This window comes from Phaseolus vulgaris, chromosome 10, assembly GCF_051622355.1.
Source record: "Phaseolus vulgaris cultivar YP4 chromosome 10, ASM5162235v1, whole genome shotgun sequence".
Classification (NCBI taxonomy): domain Eukaryota; kingdom Viridiplantae; phylum Streptophyta; class Magnoliopsida; order Fabales; family Fabaceae; genus Phaseolus; species Phaseolus vulgaris.
Genome location: NC_143507.1, coordinates 43,604,819 through 43,625,442, shown reverse-complemented (window position 1 = coordinate 43,625,442; position 20,624 = coordinate 43,604,819). Strand labels below are relative to the sequence as shown.

At 33.1% G+C, this 20,624-nt stretch overlaps 4 protein-coding genes across 7 annotated transcripts; 2 read left to right on the top strand and 2 right to left on the bottom strand.

The window, feature by feature from the left end:
* Positions 1-146: 146 nt before the first annotated feature.
* Positions 147-3,285, top strand: SLD5 (DNA replication protein-like protein). The gene is made up of 5 exons (XM_068622435.2): positions 147-399; positions 467-589; positions 1,403-1,485; positions 1,602-1,711; positions 2,998-3,285. The coding sequence occupies exons 1-5, from the start codon at positions 226-228 to the stop codon at positions 3,183-3,185; spliced, it is 678 nt and encodes a 225-aa protein (XP_068478536.1). The 5' UTR covers positions 147-225; the 3' UTR covers positions 3,186-3,285.
* Positions 3,286-3,647: 362 nt separating this feature from the next.
* LOC137818816 (RNA-binding (RRM/RBD/RNP motifs) family protein) lies at positions 3,648-7,287 on the bottom strand. 3 transcript variants are annotated; one of them, XM_068622432.2, is made up of 11 exons: positions 6,931-7,287; positions 6,743-6,805; positions 6,150-6,231; positions 5,799-5,873; positions 5,517-5,583; positions 5,321-5,360; positions 4,994-5,097; positions 4,762-4,831; positions 4,330-4,412; positions 4,185-4,230; positions 3,648-4,016 (listed from the first exon to the last, which is right to left on the bottom strand). In XM_068622432.2, exons 1-10 carry the CDS (start codon positions 7,108-7,110, stop codon positions 4,200-4,202), a joined length of 795 nt encoding a protein of 264 aa, XP_068478533.1. In that variant the 5' UTR covers positions 7,111-7,287; the 3' UTR covers positions 3,648-4,016; positions 4,185-4,199. The 3 variants fall into 3 exon arrangements, 2 of the variants coding, with proteins under 2 accessions (XP_068478533.1, XP_068478535.1); XR_016516312.1 differs by lacking the exon at positions 5,517-5,583 and having other exon boundaries at positions 6,931-7,281; XM_068622434.2 differs by lacking the exon at positions 5,799-5,873 and having other exon boundaries at positions 6,931-7,281.
* Positions 7,288-11,415: 4,128 nt separating this feature from the next.
* On the bottom strand, positions 11,416-12,680 carry LOC137818297 (PRA1 family protein F2). The gene has a single exon (XM_068621627.2). The coding sequence runs from the start codon at positions 12,041-12,043 to the stop codon at positions 11,492-11,494; it is 552 nt and encodes a 183-aa protein (XP_068477728.1). The 5' UTR covers positions 12,044-12,680; the 3' UTR covers positions 11,416-11,491.
* A 3,324-nt stretch (positions 12,681-16,004) lies between these two features.
* LOC137818294 (phospholipase D alpha 4) lies at positions 16,005-20,126 on the top strand. 2 transcript variants are annotated; one of them, XM_068621620.2, is made up of 4 exons: positions 16,005-16,181; positions 16,623-17,189; positions 17,509-18,703; positions 19,490-20,126. In XM_068621620.2, the coding sequence occupies exons 1-4, from the start codon at positions 16,071-16,073 to the stop codon at positions 19,927-19,929; spliced, it is 2,313 nt and encodes a 770-aa protein (XP_068477721.2). In that variant the 5' UTR covers positions 16,005-16,070; the 3' UTR covers positions 19,930-20,126. The 2 variants fall into 2 exon arrangements, with proteins under 2 accessions (XP_068477721.2, XP_068477720.2); XM_068621619.2 differs by having other exon boundaries at positions 16,605-17,189.
* Positions 20,127-20,624: the final 498 nt, after the last annotated feature.

Here is a 20,624-nt window from a genome sequence, read left to right as displayed (position 1 = left end):
AATATTTAAGATTACACGAAATATATTTTCGGTTGCCCAAATTTATAAATTTCAGAAGCAACTTAAAAAAATATATTTCTAATTAACTAAAATATTCTATTATAATTAATACTTTTATTTTAAATGGAAAAAGTAATCCAAATGTGAAAACATCATTTGGCGTTTGGCGCCAATTTATTGTTGGAAGGCTAAAGCAAAAGAAAACGAAACCCTTGAATCCAATCAATGGCTTCAAGCTCTGGTGCAGAGGGAGCGTCACTCGACGATTACGATTCCCTGATTGCAACCACCGATGTCGAGCTTCTCAAGCGAGCGTGGCGCAACGAGAAGGCGGCGCCGGAGATTCTCCGCTTCGAATTTCATTTGATTTCCCGCGTCAAGGAACAGATTCAACTCATGGTACGCAACTTCTCACACCTCCAACCCTAACCAATTTTCATTCATTTCTTTGTTTCTGTTTCTGCAGGAGGAAACCGTTGAGGAGAAATCCAGTGGCGGTAATAATCCTCTCTCGGTGTCTCTCTATCAGATGGACTTGGACAGAACCCTCTTTCTGTTGAGATCCTATCTCCGCATCCGCATCCAGAAGGTAACACCCAACCGGTTCCGTTATTATGACTGCTAACTCTTAATTCCTTCACATTGTGGAAAATTATGGACGAATTCGTCAAAAGGCTTTTAATTATGGCCATAATTTTGGTTGTGATGCTAATTGCGACAGCATTTATCATATTTTGTTTGCGATTTTGCTAATGTCAAGGCAACGAAATTGCAACTGCAACTGTCAGTCAGCAGTTTAAGACCTTGAATTCGACTCATGCGTCTGGGTCGAAATGTGGTCGTGGCCAAAGAATTTGCAGTTTTTTTTGAAACGGTGAAAAACTACGAGGGAGTGGACAATCTTAATTAACCTTAAGTATTAGCAATGGCAGCATGAATATTTCAGCAAAGACATCTTTGAATGGACTTTTTCTGAACACTTTTAGAAGAAAAAATGTATTGAATTTCTCTATAAATTAAAATCAAGTTAATTTATAGAAATTCTTTCACATCAAGTTCTCTAAAATTAGATTTGTAACTTATTTTAAAGTTCGTTTTAGCTTATGAAAAAACTTGTTTCACTTTTTTCTTCTCTTAAAAGTATATATGTAAAGTTAACCCGAACATAATCCAGAGGTAAATTGAATTTTTTACGCCTACTCACTTTTGCCGGATATTTTTTGCCTAATAATAGTTTTGCGGCTTTCCTTTTTACTACCTGCGTACCTGTATAATAGGTTAAAACAATTAGGGTATGCGTTAGTTGCTGAACTATTTGAATACTAGTCAAGCTGGGAATTGACTTCACCAATTTCTCTGATCATTGATTTATTTTATTTTTACAACCATGTTTCTATTGTAGATTGAAAAGTACATGTTCCACATCTTAAAAACTGAAGAACTTTGGAACAGGCTATCTAAAGACGAGAAAGATTTCGCCAGAACGTAAGGCTATCCTTTACATTTCTTTTGATAATTTGTTTTCTGACTAGCAATGTGTTTTAGCTGACAGCATTAAAGCATTCTTCTTGCGGTTATTGAATATGATTTTCTTGTTGCAGGTGTACAGGTGACCTAAACCGACATCTAGAGGAGACTGTTCTGTCGAAGCTGCCAGAAAATTACCAGTCTGTTCTAAAGCAATCTGTAATAAGTGAAGAGGACGACATGGGTAATTTATCATCCTTAGAAGATAGAAGACAATTTAGGTTATTTTGTTTCATTACTTCTTTCCGACCATTGTGTGTCTGTTTGAGTAATCAAATTGTTTCTGCCTAAAACTCACCAGTCTTTTATGAGGTCAGGTTTCATACCTTGTTAGTAGCATGAAATAATTTACATTTCTTGATTGAAAAATCTGACGATGAGTTCTGTAGTAGTTTTCTGATTAATTTGGCCTTCTTGCTTGTAGTTTTTCTTGTAGTATCCAGCTTTCTAAAATAAGATTTTAGGCAATAATCTTCGCATATTTGACCAAAAGTTAGTTTCGAAGTTCTTCAAACCCTTGTATAGTGCACCCTTCCATTATTGGTGTTGGAGTACATGAAATATCTAAAAATGCTTATCATATCTTAGATCTATCTTTCAGGATTAATTCCGTGATTCCCCATTTTCTCTTAGGATTGATTGCTATAGTTCCCAACCTTACTAATATTAGATTCTCAGGTTGTTTCTGACTTTCCGTAATTAGTTAAGATTATGAGTAGTATAATAAGGGTCAGTGATATAGGTTTTATCAACAGATTGTACATATCTTGGCTAATATTAACCAGCTGTTTCATTCTTTTTTCTCTTTTCCTTCCTCTATATCTAGAAACCGTAATTTCAACAATTTAATTAAATGACCATAAATAATTGTGCAGTAACACTGTACCGGTGGCTATAATGATATTCTTTATAGCCAAGTAAAACTTCACTATCTTATAACAGCCCTTGATTTCACATATTCTCTTATATTGAATAACTGATGGTAGCTTAACCTTGCTGTTTTTATTTTTGGTAAATATTATTGTCAACTATCGGGAGGGGGGGATTTTTTTGATAAGATTATTATTCTCTCAGTTACACTTTGATCATTTTGTTTAATTAGCCATCTTATTATAACTGTTGTATTTTTTTCTCTGTGCAAAAATCGCACACATGATTTAGCATCATATTGGGTGGTGCTAAGGTAAGGTTGATGACCAGCAAGCTTGTGACTTGGAAGTCAAGTCACATGTACAAATCCACTTGGTAGGAGCCTGGTTCATTGGGTTACGCTTTAATTTTCTATCCCTCTGTGTGCATGGGTAATTGGGGATTCTTTTCCGTGAAGAACCAACCATGTTAGATTTAAAGGGGTTTCTCAGTCATAATGTTTTCTATTCTGCTAACTGAAGTCTTTTAGTGCTTTTAGTTTACCATATATTATTTCCTTGAAGGTTGTGTGGTGAGAAATATTTTGTTTGTATATTTCAGTCCCAGAACCAGAACTAGACACATTTGTTTTATGTAGAAGTAAAGAGTATCTGACGGGCATTCAACTGGAAGATGGACCTGCTGATGACAGGTCGAAGCTGTTTGAGATGGAGCCAGGTGTCCTCCATTTCATATGTTACAAATCCATAAAAGCACTTGTGGAGAGTGGCAAAATTGATCTACTCTAATATTCTTTATTCCCAACTTTCTTTTTTCTTTTTAAATTCTCCTGTATCCTGTTACTGACTAATAGGTCAAAAATCAACATGAGATCATCCATTCCTTGTTTCTTTTTTCTTTTTTTATTAAGTGTTTTTTTAATTAACACGTGTTTAGAACTTGTACAGGTTATAGTATTTCTGGAAATTGGTTTCGCTTCTAATAGGAATTTCAATACACTTGGAAAAAAAATACAGGGTACGATCACCCAGTTGGAAAGGTTTTTCGTTAACGGTTAGCATTCCCTTCAGATGAAAAATTAATTAAAAAAATTGTATTGTTCTGACGCCGAACATGACCACCTAAACCAACCTAGTGTTCTAAAAGAATTTCAGCGATAAAAGATTGTTTTCCCATTTTACAAATGTAAACTTTGTCAATTGATAGGGTTCCAGCAATTGAAGATCCAAGTTAAGAGAACCTTGATGACATTTTGACAAATAAAAACAAAAAAAAACTATTTATTATAAAAGATATCATATTATAAATTACATTCTCTACGAATATATACTTAAATCAAAGTACCTACACCCAATTTTAGTAATCAAACTCTCCTCGTGTATGTATGCATTGGTTACACTTCAGGATAAGATAATATAAGCAAATTTGTTAACGACCAAGAACAAGTTTAGTTAAGAAAAACAAAAATTCGTTGACCAAGGGCCCTTCAGTTCAGTTGGACAGTGAATTGACGATAATGAGAAAACCCAATTAAAGAAATATGGTAATTCCATCCAATCGTTGCCATAGCTTTGACAGAAGCAGATATACGATGAATGAGCACCCCGAGTTTGTCGCATCTAAGCAGAAAATGAAGTGCATAATGGTTAATATGTTTTGCAAGCTTCTATACCAACTGCCAAAACTTTAACTCCAACCCATTACATGTTCATTCCCAATCTTCCCTTAACACGTTGCAACTGCTTTATATCGAAAAAAAAAAACAAATCATACGGTAACTGTTTTACCTCTAATTGTTTTCCCTAATGCTTCCTCATTTTAGACCTTGCGTATCTAGAGAGCACAGATAAAAAAAAAAGAGTAAATTAGAAAGATGAACCATCCAATCATAGCAGAATAAAAATTAATAGAAGTCATTAGGTTAGAGGATACTCTATATGCATGCCACCCCGATCTGATGATGAAAGCAAACTTCCCTGAAGCTCCTCCACGACCTTAGCAGCTTGATCAATTTCCTGTGAAAAGATGGAAGGTTGTCAAGATAATCAATAAATGAGTAACAATCCAGGACAAGGTTATTTCAAAGATAAACTGTGCTGGAGAGACACTCTTTAACACATCGTTTCTACCAAAACTATTATTAGTTAAGATTAACTTAAAATTACAAAATTAAGAGAAATAATCATTAAATAACAAGTGAAACCCACACAAATTTGTGATTTCCAATCAATTTTAGTCAATCAAAGAATAGTATGATGCTAGCATTCCCTAACAGATATGGCATGCTCAAATATACTCTGTTGGCAAAGCAATGAAGAGCCCAAACAATGACACCTGTGGTTTCCTGCCAGAACCGTAACTTACCTCAAAATCAGCAAATGCAACTGGCATTCCTCCTCTAGAGCGCATTTTGACCATGTTGAATCCAGCATATCTGGAAAAATGGATTGAAGACATTAAGTTTAATGATGAACACCAAGTAGATGGAAAACATTGCAGGGTCTAAAGAATCAGCTTGTTCAGCACTGCTCCAATCTAAATAACAACACCAGAGGCCTTTAGCAGGTTCATCAACAAGAGAGAAGGAGCAACTCACGCAGCAAAAGCCTGCTTTAATTCATCTTCAGTGCAGTTTGGGCCAAGATTTGCGATAAAGAGAGTGGAACACAGTCCACCGGAACTGCCCTTTTCATGTTGCTCCTACACCCAATTTGAAAAGATTGCATTATACAAAAATTCTTTATGGGAAAAAGCAAGCAACACCTTTTACAAACTACACAAATTTTAATCTATTTGTTGAGACAGAAGAATATGACGTGAATTCTATGTGCTGCATTTAAAGCAGAAAACAATATTGGATGGTTTCTACTAATGTAGTAAGCAGGAGAGTTCCAACTTATTTCTGTTATTCACTTAAACTTACCACGGGTATAGGATTGTCCGAACCAACAGCCGTCTCATCACTGCATACAAAAAGAGAATATTATAGACTTGGCGTCCCACCACAATATCAAAGTACTACTGTACTAGTATATTTATCATCATCTTTTGTTTGCAGAAATAATTTGCAAAATTTTGAACAGAGGTAAAAAGTTGTTCAAATTTATTGTACTCTCAACCTTGCTATGATTGATAAATCACCATGGTTGCCGTCACTGTCTGATGGCTCATCAGGGTCACTGTCACCTAAATGTGAAAGATGTGCAGGTGAGAATGAGACACAGAAACAAGAGGGGCAAGAATACAGAACCTAAGTTCATTGTGCTTCACCTCTCCCTTTTTCCCTTTCTAATCTCACTCAAACTTAACTATGGGTGCAAACAAGACAATAACAGCAAGCTAGATCACATTTTAGAATACAGTACACACACTTTGCCTTGAACTCAGTAAAGTAGCATTACCATCATCACTTGATGATCCATGAACATCAAGCTCCCCTTTGGTCCTTTTATCTATAACCACATAGGCTCCACTGCCTATGAAAAGTAAAAGTCCAGTAAAAGGCATTCAGATTAAACCATAAAAGTAAAACAAACAAAATTCCTCCCGAGTTCAAAAGAGATACATAAAGATACATATATTGGTGGAAAATTGAAATTGAAGAATAGTTTCTAGAAAGAATGAAAGCGAAAAAAATGAGTAGATGTCTAGATGAAGATGCTACATATTAGCTAGTGGATACTTTAATTTTTTCCATTCCTCCTTTTCTATTTAACCCTAGTCATGCATGCATAATATACACACGTACATACCTGGTTTTCGCTTTCTCCTAGAGTTTGACCTGGCTAGTTCAATATGCAAAACAGATCCAGTTTGAGGATCAAATTTCACACCCTGGTGAGAATCATCAACCAAAAGAGAACTTAAATAGAAGACCAATTTCTATTAACTGCAAACATCTTCACAATAAAATATACTCAATTTCTTTTCACAATATAAAAAATCGAACTAACTTGCAGGATTTCCCATTTATGCATGTGCATGAGCATACTGCAATTTACATTTAGTCCAAATAGAGAAGCTGATACCAAAATGTTCACTCCAAGGAACAAAATTTAAACAAGTAACTTTATCATCATCAAATCAAGCTATCATCGCTGATTAAAAAATTTCCATAAGAACTTACAGGAAACTAAAAATAAATTAAGTTTCTCAAGCAGCTTGTGCATAGTTTAAACTAACGAGCTTCTACAAACTAACTTCTACATAAACTTCTTTGATAGGATAAGTTAATTTAATTTTTCTTTCTCTCCTAGGTGTTCATGCAGAAGTTTATCCAAACACGAGATAAATTCCTAGCCCTAACGTTCATCATGGATCACGCCATTCGAAGCCATGTACTCACATTCAAGGCGTGCAGCGCTGCCATTGCCGATTGGTGGTTGAAAAATGTGGCAAACGCCACGACCTGAAAAGGAAAGCGAATTTTGATTCCACAACATATAAAAAATTCACGCGAATGCCAACTTTGAATGCATCAGTTATGAGTAGATAGGCACAATTGAGGAGAAAGAAAGGGAGAAGGGGCGGTACCTGGTTGGCGCGGCCGGTGTACTTGAGTTGGCAAGAGTCGAAGCCGGGGCGGCGGCGAAAGAGGTTGTGAATCTCACGCGCCTTCACGTCGTCCGGGAGCCCCGACACGAAGAGCGTGTTGATGTTGCTCCGATCATCTTGTTGGTACATGTAGTACGGATCGAAGGGCGGCTGAGCCATACGCGCCGTCGTATTCGGCGGCAATGGTGGACGCCGGTGAAGTCTGCGAAGATGTTGACGGAGGAAACCGCCGGTGGTGGTAGCTCTTGTTTTGTACGGACGAAACGGAAAGGGAAAAGAAAAGTGTCAGTGTGTTGCTCTGCGTTCTTCTCTTTCTCCAAATCGATGTACTGTTTTTTATTATCTTTACAAAATAAATAATTTATTATGAATGATATTAATTAAGTAAATAATTAGATTTATATAGTGTTATAATTTTAATATAGAAAATTAAAAAGGAAAAAAATTATAAATAAATAGAAAAGAAAAAAAAAGTTCTATAATAAAATTGATAAATTACTTCTATAGTGATAAAAATAAGGTTAAATGTTATCTTTATTCTTTAATATTTTGATGTTTTGAGATGTAATTAAATTAAGGTTAAACACTAATTATTTGATATTTTTATGTATTTTAATAATTGTTAGTATCATCATTAATGTTATATTCAAACTAATATATCATTACATCATTTTTCAATAACTATTTTTTTCCTTTACATAAAAAAGTCAAAGGAAAAACATAAAACAATAAACACCTTTTGTTTTCATCTTCTTTTTTGTGCTTCTTTCTCTACCTCTTATTTATCCTTTAGATTAATGACTTCTACACCTTCGTATCCAATAAGCCTGGAAACAAAACATAAAACATGTAAATAAGCTTAAATTCTTTTCAAAATTGTTGCAAATCTGAAACGCATAAAACAAAATATGGTTAGATTTAAAGTTGTAGTGTCTTATGAAAAATAAATTGAAAAACTTACTCGTTTGATAAGAGAGAGAGGAATTGGAGAAGAGAGCTTGTTGGATGAAGAGTCACTCATCCAAATTCAACTAAGGGATCAAACTTCATGTGCTTGATGATGACAACTATTTTCCTCTAGATTAATCCAATACAATTATGCATTTTATGTCGAACTATTAATAATAAAAAAAACAAATTAATTGAAGATTGGTAAAAAAAAAAAAGAATGAATGAAGTGTTTTGCCATCAGTCTCTAAACTTTTGCTTACTCTAGAATTTTAGGTTTCACTTTTTGCTTATTCTAGAATTTTAGGTTTCATTTTTTGCTTATTCTAGAATTTTAGGTTTCCAAACACACTTACTGGTTGGATATTGCACCAGTGAAGTCACCCACAAATACAAAAGGCAAAAGTCTTATGACAAAGATCAAACAATATGAATTCATGCATTGCAAATATTTTTTTGTGGGTTTGCAATGCTGGGAGTTTTGAGTTCTCCTAATATGAGAGGAGGGAGTGAAACTTGAGATAGTTAAATAGTGTAACTGATAAGTTTTTTTTATAGAGAGAGAAGTGAGAAGTTGTTAAAATAAAAATAAATACTAAAAAAAGAAAATGACGAAAATATCCAATATAACAATAAAATGCAAAAAAAATCTTATTATATGTTTTTAAAATAATAAAATAAAATATTAGTATAAGGATAAAATGAAAATGTAAATGTGTTCTAAGGGGAATCCTCTTTATATATAGAGATAGATAGATATTTTTGAAATTTAATTTCACTACAATTTCTCTTTAAGTTTTACTATTTTAAAATAAAAATATAAAAAATTAATTTAGTTTTACGCAAATTTTTAAAATTATATTTTTTTTATAAATAGTGTATTTATTTTTTGCCAACATAAATAGTGTTTTTTTAACATATTCAAAGTGAAATAATCTCAATTAAAGGTTAATATTACATAAAATTATTTATAAGAAAAATGTAAAGTCTAAGAAACAATTTTGAATTTAGAATGTATACTTATATGGAAAGACAAAATTGATCAATCCATCAGAGTGGCGCAACGGAAGCGTGGTGGGCCCATAACCCAGGTCCAGGATTGAAACTTGGCTCTGATAAAAAGTTACTTACTTTTGCTTTTCTTTTCTTTTTTTTATCTAATTTTTTAACCAGATTTTTTTTACATAAATTAATGGTTAATTGATGAACTCAATGTTTTTAAACTAGACAATTCATTAAAATGATAAATATTTATCCAACCAACTTCAACCATGGTTTTAATTATGCTAAATTAATTTATATTTCTAATATTATATAAGATTTTAGTAATAAAATAACACAAATTATGAAAAAATATATATTTTATATTAAATAAAAAATAAATATAAAATCTTGAATTCAAATATCTCATTTTTTTAAGTATCTTACAAATTGAATCAAGCAATCCAATTAGAGTTTTTAATAATAAATTGATAAATTAATTTTGGTAATTGATTTTCAATTGTTGAAATTAAGGATGATGGAGTTTAGGGATGTAGAAATAGAAATGTACAAAAATTGAATTAAAAATAGATTGAAAAACAAAAATGAAGAAAATTAAAAAGTGAATTCTTATATTAGAAACAAAAAAAAACAAAAGTTACTCATATTACAATTATTTAAAGATTCATATTTAAGTTGCAATAATTAATCAATTAAATTAATTATACAAATAAAATCAAAATATCATTCAATTAGTCCATATTTAATTATCAAATCAAGATTTAGTTTGTTATTAATTTGATTTCTAAAATAAAAGATGTAAATAATCACCAAGTGCAAAACTAAAACTAGAAAAAAAATATTTTAAATCATCTTGGTTGCTTTCTTGATGAACAGTGATATTATGATGAAAAAAGATGAATTTTGTACACCAAAGATACCAACTCTAGTTGATCTTTGTGCTAAGAGAGTGATTGATAATGTAAGGTACAATATATATACCAAAAAACTTCTTAAAAACTCTAAATGGATACTAACTAAAAAAACACTTTACATTAAGGTATAACATAAGCACAAAGTATAATGAAAAAGATATTACATATCTATACATAGATATGAGTATTCCAAGATTAAGATTATAGAGAAAATTATAAAATTTACATATATTAGTCTTTATTAATGAGTTTTTTCAAAATATATGAAATAAGAAAGGTTTTAATTTGTTTTTTGGAACTATGAAATAAATATTACAATAAATAATTGATTACTATTCAAGAGAATTTTGAAAATTATTTATAAAAAAAAAATTAGAAAAATACTTAATCCATTATGTTTAGAGTTGATCAATTATATTGTTTTAGGTTGTTTAACAACATTGGAACAATCTAACCAATTACTTTTCATTTAATCGATTAATTGTGGAACCTAAGACATGAGACAATTGATATATAAAAGATAATTGATTGTTTAGAAAATATTTTTTTAAATGACATTAAGTTATTTCTAAAGATAATAAATTAAGCTACTTAATATAATTGATTATGTTAAATGATAATCAATTAATAGATATTTTTAAAAAAAGTCTTAAAGAAATTTAGACAAATGATGATCATGCTTCTTATTCTAAGATAAAATGTCTTACCATGTGATCCACACACATTACAAAAACTATAAACATTTAATATTGCAGATTCATCATCAAAACATATCTTAGAGAAAATAATCTTCATTCTTCAAGATCTTAATTAATTTGATCAATAATTTCCCTTTTTAAAGATGATCAAGAGTCTAAAATATTTAGTCAATTTGGTTTTTTCTAAACTTTCATAGTGTGAATAAATCAGAAATAATGTAAACATGCAAATTAAAATATTTAAAAGATTAATACTTATGACAATTGAGTATATGATGACTTAATTAATTAAATGTGAGTTGTATCATCTACCACTAAAATAATTGATTAATCACTTATTGTAACATCTTATATACTAATGATAATAAATTATCTTTAGTTTTAATAAATTAACTTGCTATCAAAATAAAAATGGTGAAAAACAACTTGTTGAGACATAATATAGATTATTATATTGATGTTATACTGAAAAATGAATTCTAAGTGAAAACATAATTATTTTGATGATATTTAAATGTTCTCTTAAATTTTTAAAACCTTTGAAACTATGATTATTTTAGAGAGTGAAAATTCATCAAAATCCAATTAACTTATTTCTTAGTAGACAATCAATAAGTTACCAAAGTTTCATTCTTCTATAATAAATTGAATATTTTATTAATGCAAAGATAAAATTGTAGAAAAAAATTAAACAATAGAAAAAATAATTAAGGAAAAAAAAGGATTAAAACTTACATTATTTAAAGTGTTAATTTCCCTCCCAAACACCAATTTCATATTTCAGTTAAACCCATTTAGATGCTAAAAATCAGAACACCAAAGTTAGAACAGAGTATGAAAACAGGGGAAAAAAAGGGATGCAAGTGGCATCATCTTCCAAAAAAATATAACAACAAACGATAAAACCGAACCAAATCAAATCAAATAACCATTTTCTTTCTCCAAATTCAACAAAAAAATTATACAGAAAACAATGAATCAGGCAGCACCGGCCAAGGCCGCCGCCGCAGCTTCTTCTTCTTCCCCCAAGAACAGATCCTCCGTCCTCCGGAATGCGGCGTGCGCCACCACCGCCACCACGGCGACCGCCACGGCCCCGAGAATGTTGACGGTGGCGTCTGTGAGCAGCAGCAGCGCCACCGTGAGGACGGCCATGGCGACGAGCACGAGGCGGTCGTCGACGAGGTGGCCGAGCAGGACGAGGGGCTCGTCACGGAGGAAGTAGAGGAAGAGCCATGCCGCCATGAGGAGGAGGAAGACGATGAGCGAGATGGGGTGCCAGAGGAGGCTCAGGAAGAGAATCAGCAGCGCCACCATCGCGTAGTTCATGCGGAAGTACGACACGTTCACCGCCACGCGCGACAGCGCCTCCGCCGCGCCGCCACCGGGGATCTTCAGCGACCGGAAGTTCAGCATGGCCTTCCACGGCCGCCTCGTCCCCAACCCCGCCTTGATCCGCTGCTTGGCACGCGATATGTATTCCAGGTTCGGAGGCCCCGAGGTCGGAATCGTGCCGTAGGTTGTTGTCATGTTTCAGTTCAAGGTTGTTCCTTTTCTTAGCTCTTAGGGTTTTCCACCATTTATAACCTTTGAGAAGAAAAGGGTAATATGGTTTTGTGAGTGACACTGAGAAATGGTATCTGGGGTTTGATAATTATAGGAGGGGTTGGGTCCTACTGATTTGTGACTTTGTTGATGTTTTTCTTAAGATTGGGTGAATTATTATGGGGTGATTGGGTGTATCATTTGATGTGAGTTTGGTTTGAGCTAGTGGATTTGCATTTGGTTGTGGGTGAGTCCAAGTTTATGATTGACAAAAAGGGTGGAGGATGGTGTAGGTTCCAAAGGAGTGAAGACATTGTTATTTGGAAGAAGGTTAGTGTTAGTTTCTTCCTTGTTTGTAACGTGAGGTGAGAAATCTAATCTTGCACTTCAATGGTTACACTTTGTTAGCAGATATTTAACTTTGGAGAGGTGAAGTGTGATGAAAGTTGGGTGGTTGAAGAATGTAAAAACACAGAATAGTTTTATCAAACATGCATGGTTCTGATACCAATTTTGAATTGAAACAAGAAGTAAAGAAGAGAGGACAGAAAGAGGTGAGAAACATTATCATATTTTTGAAGTCCATGTTTCATGTAAAACCAAGTTGTTGTTGTTGTTTTGTATTTGTAGTATTGCACATGACAGAGACTAAAAGTGGGATACAAAAATTGAGGTATGTTTTTATTTTATTCACAACTTACATCAGTCTAGAACCTTATTTCTCTGTCTAAAACTTACATCAGTTTATGAAATAACGAAGATAATCTCTGTTCATATCATTAATCACAGATTGTATATTTAGCAAGTTTTCAAAATATCATTAAGGTTATTTTATGAGTGGAAGGATCCACACTTCCAACAAAGCATGTAAAAGGATAATCATAAGTTGGAGCATAGAGTGAATAATTCAGACCACAGTCCACTCTGTAGGGAAAAGGGACGGCAAATCATGAACGCCACGACAAGCTATTAACGACTTAAGAAAGGTCCAGGCCAGTGTGTCCATGTTGGAATCTCATCTCCAACAAAGTTGTCAAGATCTTTTGCCTTTTCTTTTGGTTTTCTATGATATTTATTATTGCATCTAGCTTCACACCAATCTCTTCGCACTTTTGTTAAAATATAGTTCTTGATGGTAACAGTTAGTTGCTTTGAAGTTTTGAAAAAAAAAACAACAAAACTTTTACACTTTTGAATAAAGCAAAGCATAATTTCTAATAAATTACGTGATTTAGATTAGTTTGTGCAATTTTCTTTTATCTTGGTTATTCATCAAAAGAGATGACAGGGGATTGTTCTGCACAGACCCAAAGAAAAATAATGTGTAACTTTTAAACAAAAATGTCTGAAACCATAAGAACATAGTACAAAATCATAAGACAATTTAAACTCCAAGTTTGTTGCATAGGCATATTATATTTCATAATGTACTAGTATTAATTATATGGAGGAAAGTGTCTTCAGAATCCGTCTTCACTTGTCTTTCCGGTCTTTTTTTTTTTCTTTGTTCGTACCTCTTCTCTCGGTCACTTGTGTTTATAGAAGTACCTTCTGAGTTCTTGATATGTGGTGTGGTACTTGCAGGAACACTCCGAAATTTAAGTTAGTATTTGTGTTAATTACTCCACAGAAAAACAAAAAAAACTGAACTAAACATTTTATCTATTTATATTATTTGTTAATGGGCCTATTGAGTCTGTCACATCATTTTAATCTCTTATTAATTGATTTTCAACATAATTAATCTTTTATACGTGTCTCTTATTAACACTGACACTTCCACGTAATATTTTCACTAACACTTGTACTTTACTTCTTTCGACTTTCCGACCTTTCGACATAAAGACTTTCCGCATGACCCGTTCACATACCATTTAAACTCTATACATTGATCCTAGTTTGTTCACTTGTGACCCATTTGATCAACGTGTATTATGCAGCTAATCACCCTAGAGTTTTCTTTTCTTTGCTACACTATTGGTCTCTATGTTCATCCCAACATTGGTTAATATGTTCCTCTTGGGAGGTCAAATTAAGGGTTCAGATTAACCATTGATTGGTATTTAAATTGTGGCTGTTATAAGTGGGAAGAAAGCTTCTGCTTCTCTTCTCTGATAATTCAAGTCAAGATAAGGATACTTTGCAATCATAAATAGTAAAACTGAATAAGTAATTACTAATATCTATTGTTGGATTTAGATTGGTGCTATGAGAACAAAAAGACATGCTTGCATAAGGATGTGCTTTCCATCAAGAGTTCAATGAGCTACAAAATTTGAAATGGACTTTTTCTCCAATATTTTGCTCACAACTTTCGCATTTCTTATAAGTGACACTGCATTCAATTTCTAACCATAAATTCTAAATCCTAAACTCTAAACCCTAAAATTTAGTTTTGAATAAAAGAAAAAAAACCTTGAACAAACCTTCAAAGGATATCATTATCTCTAATTCATTTTCAATGTGAAGGAACAAGCATAATGTTAAAGCACAACATACTGATAAAAGATAAACTCATTCTTTATTTTTTTTCATTATAACAAGTGATGCATAACTTATAATAGCTTTTCCTAACACCAATCAGTTACAAGATCATGAAGGCAACAGCTAGACAAAGAACGAATACTTATAGGTATTTTTTATAATAGGTGATTGGAAATTTTGAAATCGAAGATTAAAGATATTATAAAAAAAAATTATTAAATAAAAATTAATTTTAGAGACCAAAATAATTAGTTACTATTTGATTATATTAGAGACTGTTTTATAAACTAAAAGAACTATTGGTATAGGGAAATCATTTGTTAGGGGTGCATAGAGAAACACCCTAAAATTAAAAAAGAAAAACATAGTAGGCTTTAGGTAGATATGGCTATGAAGGTTGGACTTGGACAGAGAGTTAATATCTTTAACAAGGCCATTTCCTTCTGTACCCCCATTGTTTGAAGTTGTACCCCATGTGATGGTAAAATGTTAAAAACATCCCCAATTCAGATTTATAAACACAATTCTGGATGGGGTGATGATCCAAAAATATTTCAAGTACGATCCAAAATTTATTTTAAACTTTTTTTTTTATATTTTGAAATTTAAATTCAAAATGTATTAATATATTTCGCAATGCATATTCAGAATGTATTTTCTTATTTGGAAATGCATATTTCAGATTTCTAGATTAGGAAATGTATTCTGTATTGTACATTCTAGAATATATTTTTTTATCTGAAAATACATTCTGAAATACATAATTCATAATACATGTTTATTTATTAAGAGTAAAATCAGAAATTCAACTTTTATGGAGTTCTAATGGAATGAATCCAGCTTTTGAGCATAGTTTTTAACTTGTGATTAATTCTTTAATTTTGAAGTAGCTTATGCGTTAGGTAATGCTAAACAGACCCATGTTATGTTTCCTTCTAACAACCCACAGACAATACGTAATATACATGCAACTCAGTTTCTTTGGCCTGTGGTAGATATATGCCAAAGCATGGTGATATGACATAAGGACAAACTTCACTTTCTTTTTCTCCAAGTTCCTTGAACTCTAGAATCATTCTGTTAACAGAGTGTCACTTCCACTAGACCCTTCACCACCAACTTATCCATTTGATGTGTAAATGTTTATGTGAATTTTCCTAATCACATATCTGTTGATTGATCACTATATGATGCAGTCAATGTTCTAAGAACAATGGATAACTGTATTTTGTTGTGTACTTAACTGCTTTCTGATTACGGTAAATTTAGATTTTGGTTCAAGAAACTTAGCTTCAAGCTAAAACTTGTGATGGCAAATACTTGAAGCTTGGATTGTGTCTACATAAATGCAAAGTTTGACAAGTTTTCCCACTTTCAATTACATTCCAAGGTTCCCTTTGTTTCTTCATCTGCAATAGTAAACTCACTCACCTATATAAATGTAACATAACAATTAGTTGTTGAAAATTGGCATGAAATCCATCGTATGTTAAACCAAACTCCATAGTTCTCTGTCTCTTTCTTTCTTATGAATAATTTAAGTATTACAGTTGTGGAGGAAACTCCTAAGCTCCTCCATGGAACAATTGAAGCTACCATCTTCAATGCCTCACCTTACTCACCTTTACTTCCCTTCAAAGTAAGTTCCACTAACACATACATTTACACAAATGTTATTTCAGCTGTGTACATATATAAGTGTTCATATTGAGTGTTTGGTTTACTTTTGTTTGTTGACAAAGACTGAGTTTAGCTGTTGGACTTTTTGTTTTGTCTTGAGAATTTGTTCTTTCATAGAGTTGATGTAATTGTATATTAATGTACTTTTGTTATGGTATGTTAATGTGGTTGATGTATTGTAATGTTTATGGGATCCATAGCTGGTTGGAGGATAAAAAACTTGTGTTGGGATTATTTGTATAAGGGTTCGGACATCCAGAAGTACATCATTTTATTTTATTTATTCTTTGATAATAAAAAAAACATATATAAGTGTTCAGTGTGCATACAGGTACTAAGAAAATTCTGCATTGTTCTTATAAATTTTCTGTTTTGTTTTCAGTGTTTTTCTTGTTTTCAGTGCTTATGTACAAATGGAAAGCCTGCTTATGTGACTATAAAGATAGACAACCAGAAGTTTGCAGAAACAAGTGAAGAAAGCAACCGTGTGTGGAACCAAACCTTTCAGATTCAATGTGCTCATCCAGCTGATTCATGCATCACCATTACACTGAAAACATCACGTTCTTCCATATTGGGGAAGTTCCATATTCAGGCTCAGCAGCTATTGAAGAAGGGAGGTTTGATCAACGGGTTATTCCCTCTCCTCATGGATAATGGAAAACCAAACCCAAAACTTAAATTGAAGTTTATGTTATGGTTCAAGCCAGCAGATTTGGAACCAAGTTGGGCAAAGATGTTGAGCAATGACTGGGAATTTCAAGGGCTGAAGGAGGCTAGTTTCCCACTAAGGTCCAATTGTCAGGTTAAACTTTATCATGATGCTCACCATTCTTCAGCTTTTCAACCTCCCTTTGATCTATGTGGAGCTCCAAATAAGCTATGGGAGGATGTCTATAAAGCCATTGAGGGTGCAAAGTACTTAGTTTATATTGCAGGCTGGTTCTTCAATCCCATGATGGTTCTGGTAATGAAATGTCCTTTCATGCTTTTTCTTTTAGAGTGTAATGGATCTTCTTGTGCTAAACTCTTACATGACTTTTAAACTTATATGGCAAGTTGGTCAAGTTAGTAAGGATAAAACTCATCCAATGATGATGTGAGTTCAAATTTCATTGTTGACTTAAGAATTTGTTGGTAAATAATTTGTGAGTATTTTTATAGGTAAGGCCTTATTTAGTATTTATGGGGAGAGAGTCACAAAATTTGAACATGGCATCATGTAAATGAGAGGATCCTCACATTGATATACATTTTGTTTTAGAAGCTAATATGCTCATTGGCAGGTTAGAGATCCTCACACAGAAATCCCACATGCCAGAGGAGTTAAGTTAGGTGACCTATTAAAGAAGAAGGCAGAGGAAGGAGTGGCTGTGAGGGTTATGCTTTGGGATGATGAAACATCTTTACCCTTTGTCAAGAACAAAGGTGAATTGAACAACCAAGATGAGGAAGCTTTTGCCTTTTTCAACCACACAAAAGTGATATGCAGAAAGTGTCCAAGATTACACCATATGTTCCCCACACTCTTTGCTCACCATCAGAAGACTATAACAGTGGACACAAAAGCACCAAAATCTGTTGATGACAGAGAGCTTATGAGCTTTGTGGGAGGGTTGGATTTGTGTGATGGAAGATATGACACAGAGCAGCATTCATTGTTTCAAACACTCATGAGGGAATCTCATTGCTATGACTTCTACCAAACAAGCATTGAAGAAGCTAGCCTCAACAAAGGAGGACCAAGAGCACCTTGGCATGATGCTCATGCCTGTGTTACTGGTGAGGCTGCTTGGGATGTGTTGACAAATTTTGAGCAAAGATGGACAAAGCAATGTGATCCTTCTTTTCTAATCCCTTCTAGCACCTTGGCAAATCTTATGCCTAGAACAAGCTCAAGCACTCCTACGGAGAGGAATTGGAAAGTTCAAATATACAGGTCAATTGACCATATCTCAGTTGGTGAGTTGTCTACAAAGTCAACTGTGGAGAGGAGCATCCATGAAGCTTATGTTGAAGCAATTAGGCGTGCTGAAAGGTTTATATACATTGAAAGCCAATATTTCATTGGGGGATGCCATTGGTGGAAGAAAGATAGGCACTGTGGCTGCACTAATCTGATTCCCATTGAAATTGCACTGAAGGTGGTAAGCAAGATTAAGGCAAAGGAGAGATTTGCTGTGTACATAGTCATACCAATGTGGCCAGAAGGAGAGCCTGAAAGTGAACCTGTTCAAGATATACTGCATTGGACTAGAGAAACAATGGCAATGATGTATAGGTTGATTGGAGAAGCATTACAAGAAAGTAGACAACCAGGACACCCTAGAGACTACTTGAATTTCTTCTGTCTTGCAAACAGAGAGCAGAAGGGACCAGGGGAGTATCTTCCTCTAGATTCACCCAAACCTGAAACACAATACTGGAATGCTCAAAAGAATAGGAGATTCATGGTTTATGTTCACTCCAAGTTCATGATAGGTAAACATATTGAACCATTCTTCAGTTATAATTTTCTTTGTGATTTTTTTGGTCTTTTCTTTACATATTTGATTGGAGTTTTCACTGTTACAATCCACATGCTTAAAATTTGCAGTAAAGATCAACATAAATTAACCAAAAGAAACTTTAGTTCTGCATTGAAGAAGAGCAACACTGAAAACATTTATGAAATTGTGTTAAGTTTTGTCCTTTTAGATATGTAAAGACAAGGGTCATTAATTGACTTGTAAGTCTCAACTTTTTGAAGTCATCTCTACTACACCATTTTCAACATATGCTTCTGATATAATTTTTCTAGTCACGTGCTGGTTAGACATCTAACTATTTTATATTTGCACTGTTTATATTTTTTTATCAGCAAGAAAAAATAAATAAATATGAATCACTTCACGGTGGTTTAACCCTTATACATCTTGAACAGAAAGCTCACACCAATCCAAACAATAACAACAACCCCTCACAAATCGTAGAAGAAATCACCAACCCAATCTACCACAAAATAATTTGTTTTGAATCGAAAACATACAAACCAAAGGATCAAGACACCAATCTGAAAAGGAAAAACCAGCAGAAAGAACTTTGAAAGTAACCCAAGACGAGAGAAATTTTTTTAAAATGAACAATCACATATAGAATGCACAAGTGCTTATTTGGATTGACATTTGCACATTGTATACATAAAAGGAAAAACATCTAAGTAATTGAAGTGTTTGTTGAATTGGGATCTAAGTTTTACTGATATTGTTTCATTGCATGTGGCACTAGTGGACGACCTATACATATTGATAGGATCAGCTAATGTGAACCAAAGATCGATGGATGGAGAAAGGGACACTGAGATTGCAATAGGATGCTACCAGTCTCAAGATGGAGTTGATGATAACCCCCAAATGAGCCTAGATGATATTCAAGCATATAGAATGTCTCTGTGGTATGAGCACACAATGAGTGTTGATGAAGTGTTGTTGGAGCCAGAGAGATTGGAATGTGTGGAGAGAATGAGATCAATAGGAGATGAAATGTGGGAAATGTACAGCAGTGAGGAAATTAGAGACATGGAAGGTGTGCACCTTGTGAGTTACCCTGTGAGAGTAACACCAGAAGGGTATGTGAAGGACCTCACTGATGGAGTTCATTTCCCTGATACAAATTCTCTTGTCAAAGGCAAAAGGTCCAAAATATTGCCCCCTATCTTCACCACTTAGATGTAAGTTTGAGTTCTGAGAACACAAACAAACTAGTGTTCTAATAAATATGAAAACAAAAAACAGAAGCCTTGTTCAGCCTTGTACATGAGTTGGTGTTAACCACAAATGCTTGTCATAGGTTCATTTGTTTGTAAAATGTACAAGTAATGATGCATATATCATTAGAATAAAGTTTCTTCAGACACTTTTAACCAGACACTTTTAACCATAAAAAACAACGAGCAATGACAACCACATTTTTTTATACAACCATATTACAACTTCCAATACTATTATTTTAATATTTTTTTATATCATTTAATTACAAATTTACCCTTTACTATATATATTTACTTCTAAACCTATCACATCAGGGTTGTATACAACTCTTTGAGTTGTCACACTATCATTTTCCAAAAAACAATTACTCTACAGCTGTTTTTATAATAAAATATTATATTATAATAAATACAACTTTTTACTACTATTATTTTAATATTTTTCATATCATTTAATTATAAATTTATCCTTTATTATATATATTTATTTTTAAATTCATCACATAGTTGTCAAAAAAATTTCTATTTGTTTGAAGTGTTAAATAGATGAAATGGGTATTAAGATATCATTACTATATGATTAACACGATTAACTTCCATTAAGTTAAAATGAGTTTGAAATTAAGTTAATAATAATTTCTCACTTAATTATAT

Excerpts from the sequence above, each read along its gene's own strand:
- SLD5 (XM_068622435.2), top strand. The coding sequence starts at position 226 with ATGGCTTCAAGCTCTGGTGCAGAGGGAGCGTCACTCGACGATTACGAT. Across the intron at positions 400-466 it reads AGGAACAGATTCAACTCATG|GAGGAAACCGTTGAGGAGAA; the intron begins GTACGCAACTTC and ends CTGTTTCTGCAG. Across the intron at positions 1,486-1,601 it reads GAGAAAGATTTCGCCAGAAC|GTGTACAGGTGACCTAAACC; the intron begins GTAAGGCTATCC and ends TTCTTGTTGCAG.
- LOC137818816 (XM_068622432.2), bottom strand. The coding sequence starts at position 7,110 with ATGGCTCAGCCGCCCTTCGATCCGTACTACATGTACCAACAAGATGAT. Across the intron at positions 5,584-5,798 it reads TGGATCATCAAGTGATGATG|GTGACAGTGACCCTGATGAG; the intron begins GTAATGCTACTT and ends TTTCACATTTAG. Across the intron at positions 5,098-5,320 it reads CGGACAATCCTATACCCGTG|GAGCAACATGAAAAGGGCAG; the intron begins GTAAGTTTAAGT and ends AATTGGGTGTAG.
- LOC137818297 (XM_068621627.2), bottom strand. The coding sequence starts at position 12,043 with ATGACAACAACCTACGGCACGATTCCGACCTCGGGGCCTCCGAACCTG.
- LOC137818294 (XM_068621619.2), top strand. The coding sequence starts at position 16,071 with ATGAATAATTTAAGTATTACAGTTGTGGAGGAAACTCCTAAGCTCCTC. Across the intron at positions 16,182-16,604 it reads CACCTTTACTTCCCTTCAAA|TGTTTTTCTTGTTTTCAGTG; the intron begins GTAAGTTCCACT and ends TTTTGTTTTCAG. Across the intron at positions 17,190-17,508 it reads TCAATCCCATGATGGTTCTG|GTTAGAGATCCTCACACAGA; the intron begins GTAATGAAATGT and ends GCTCATTGGCAG.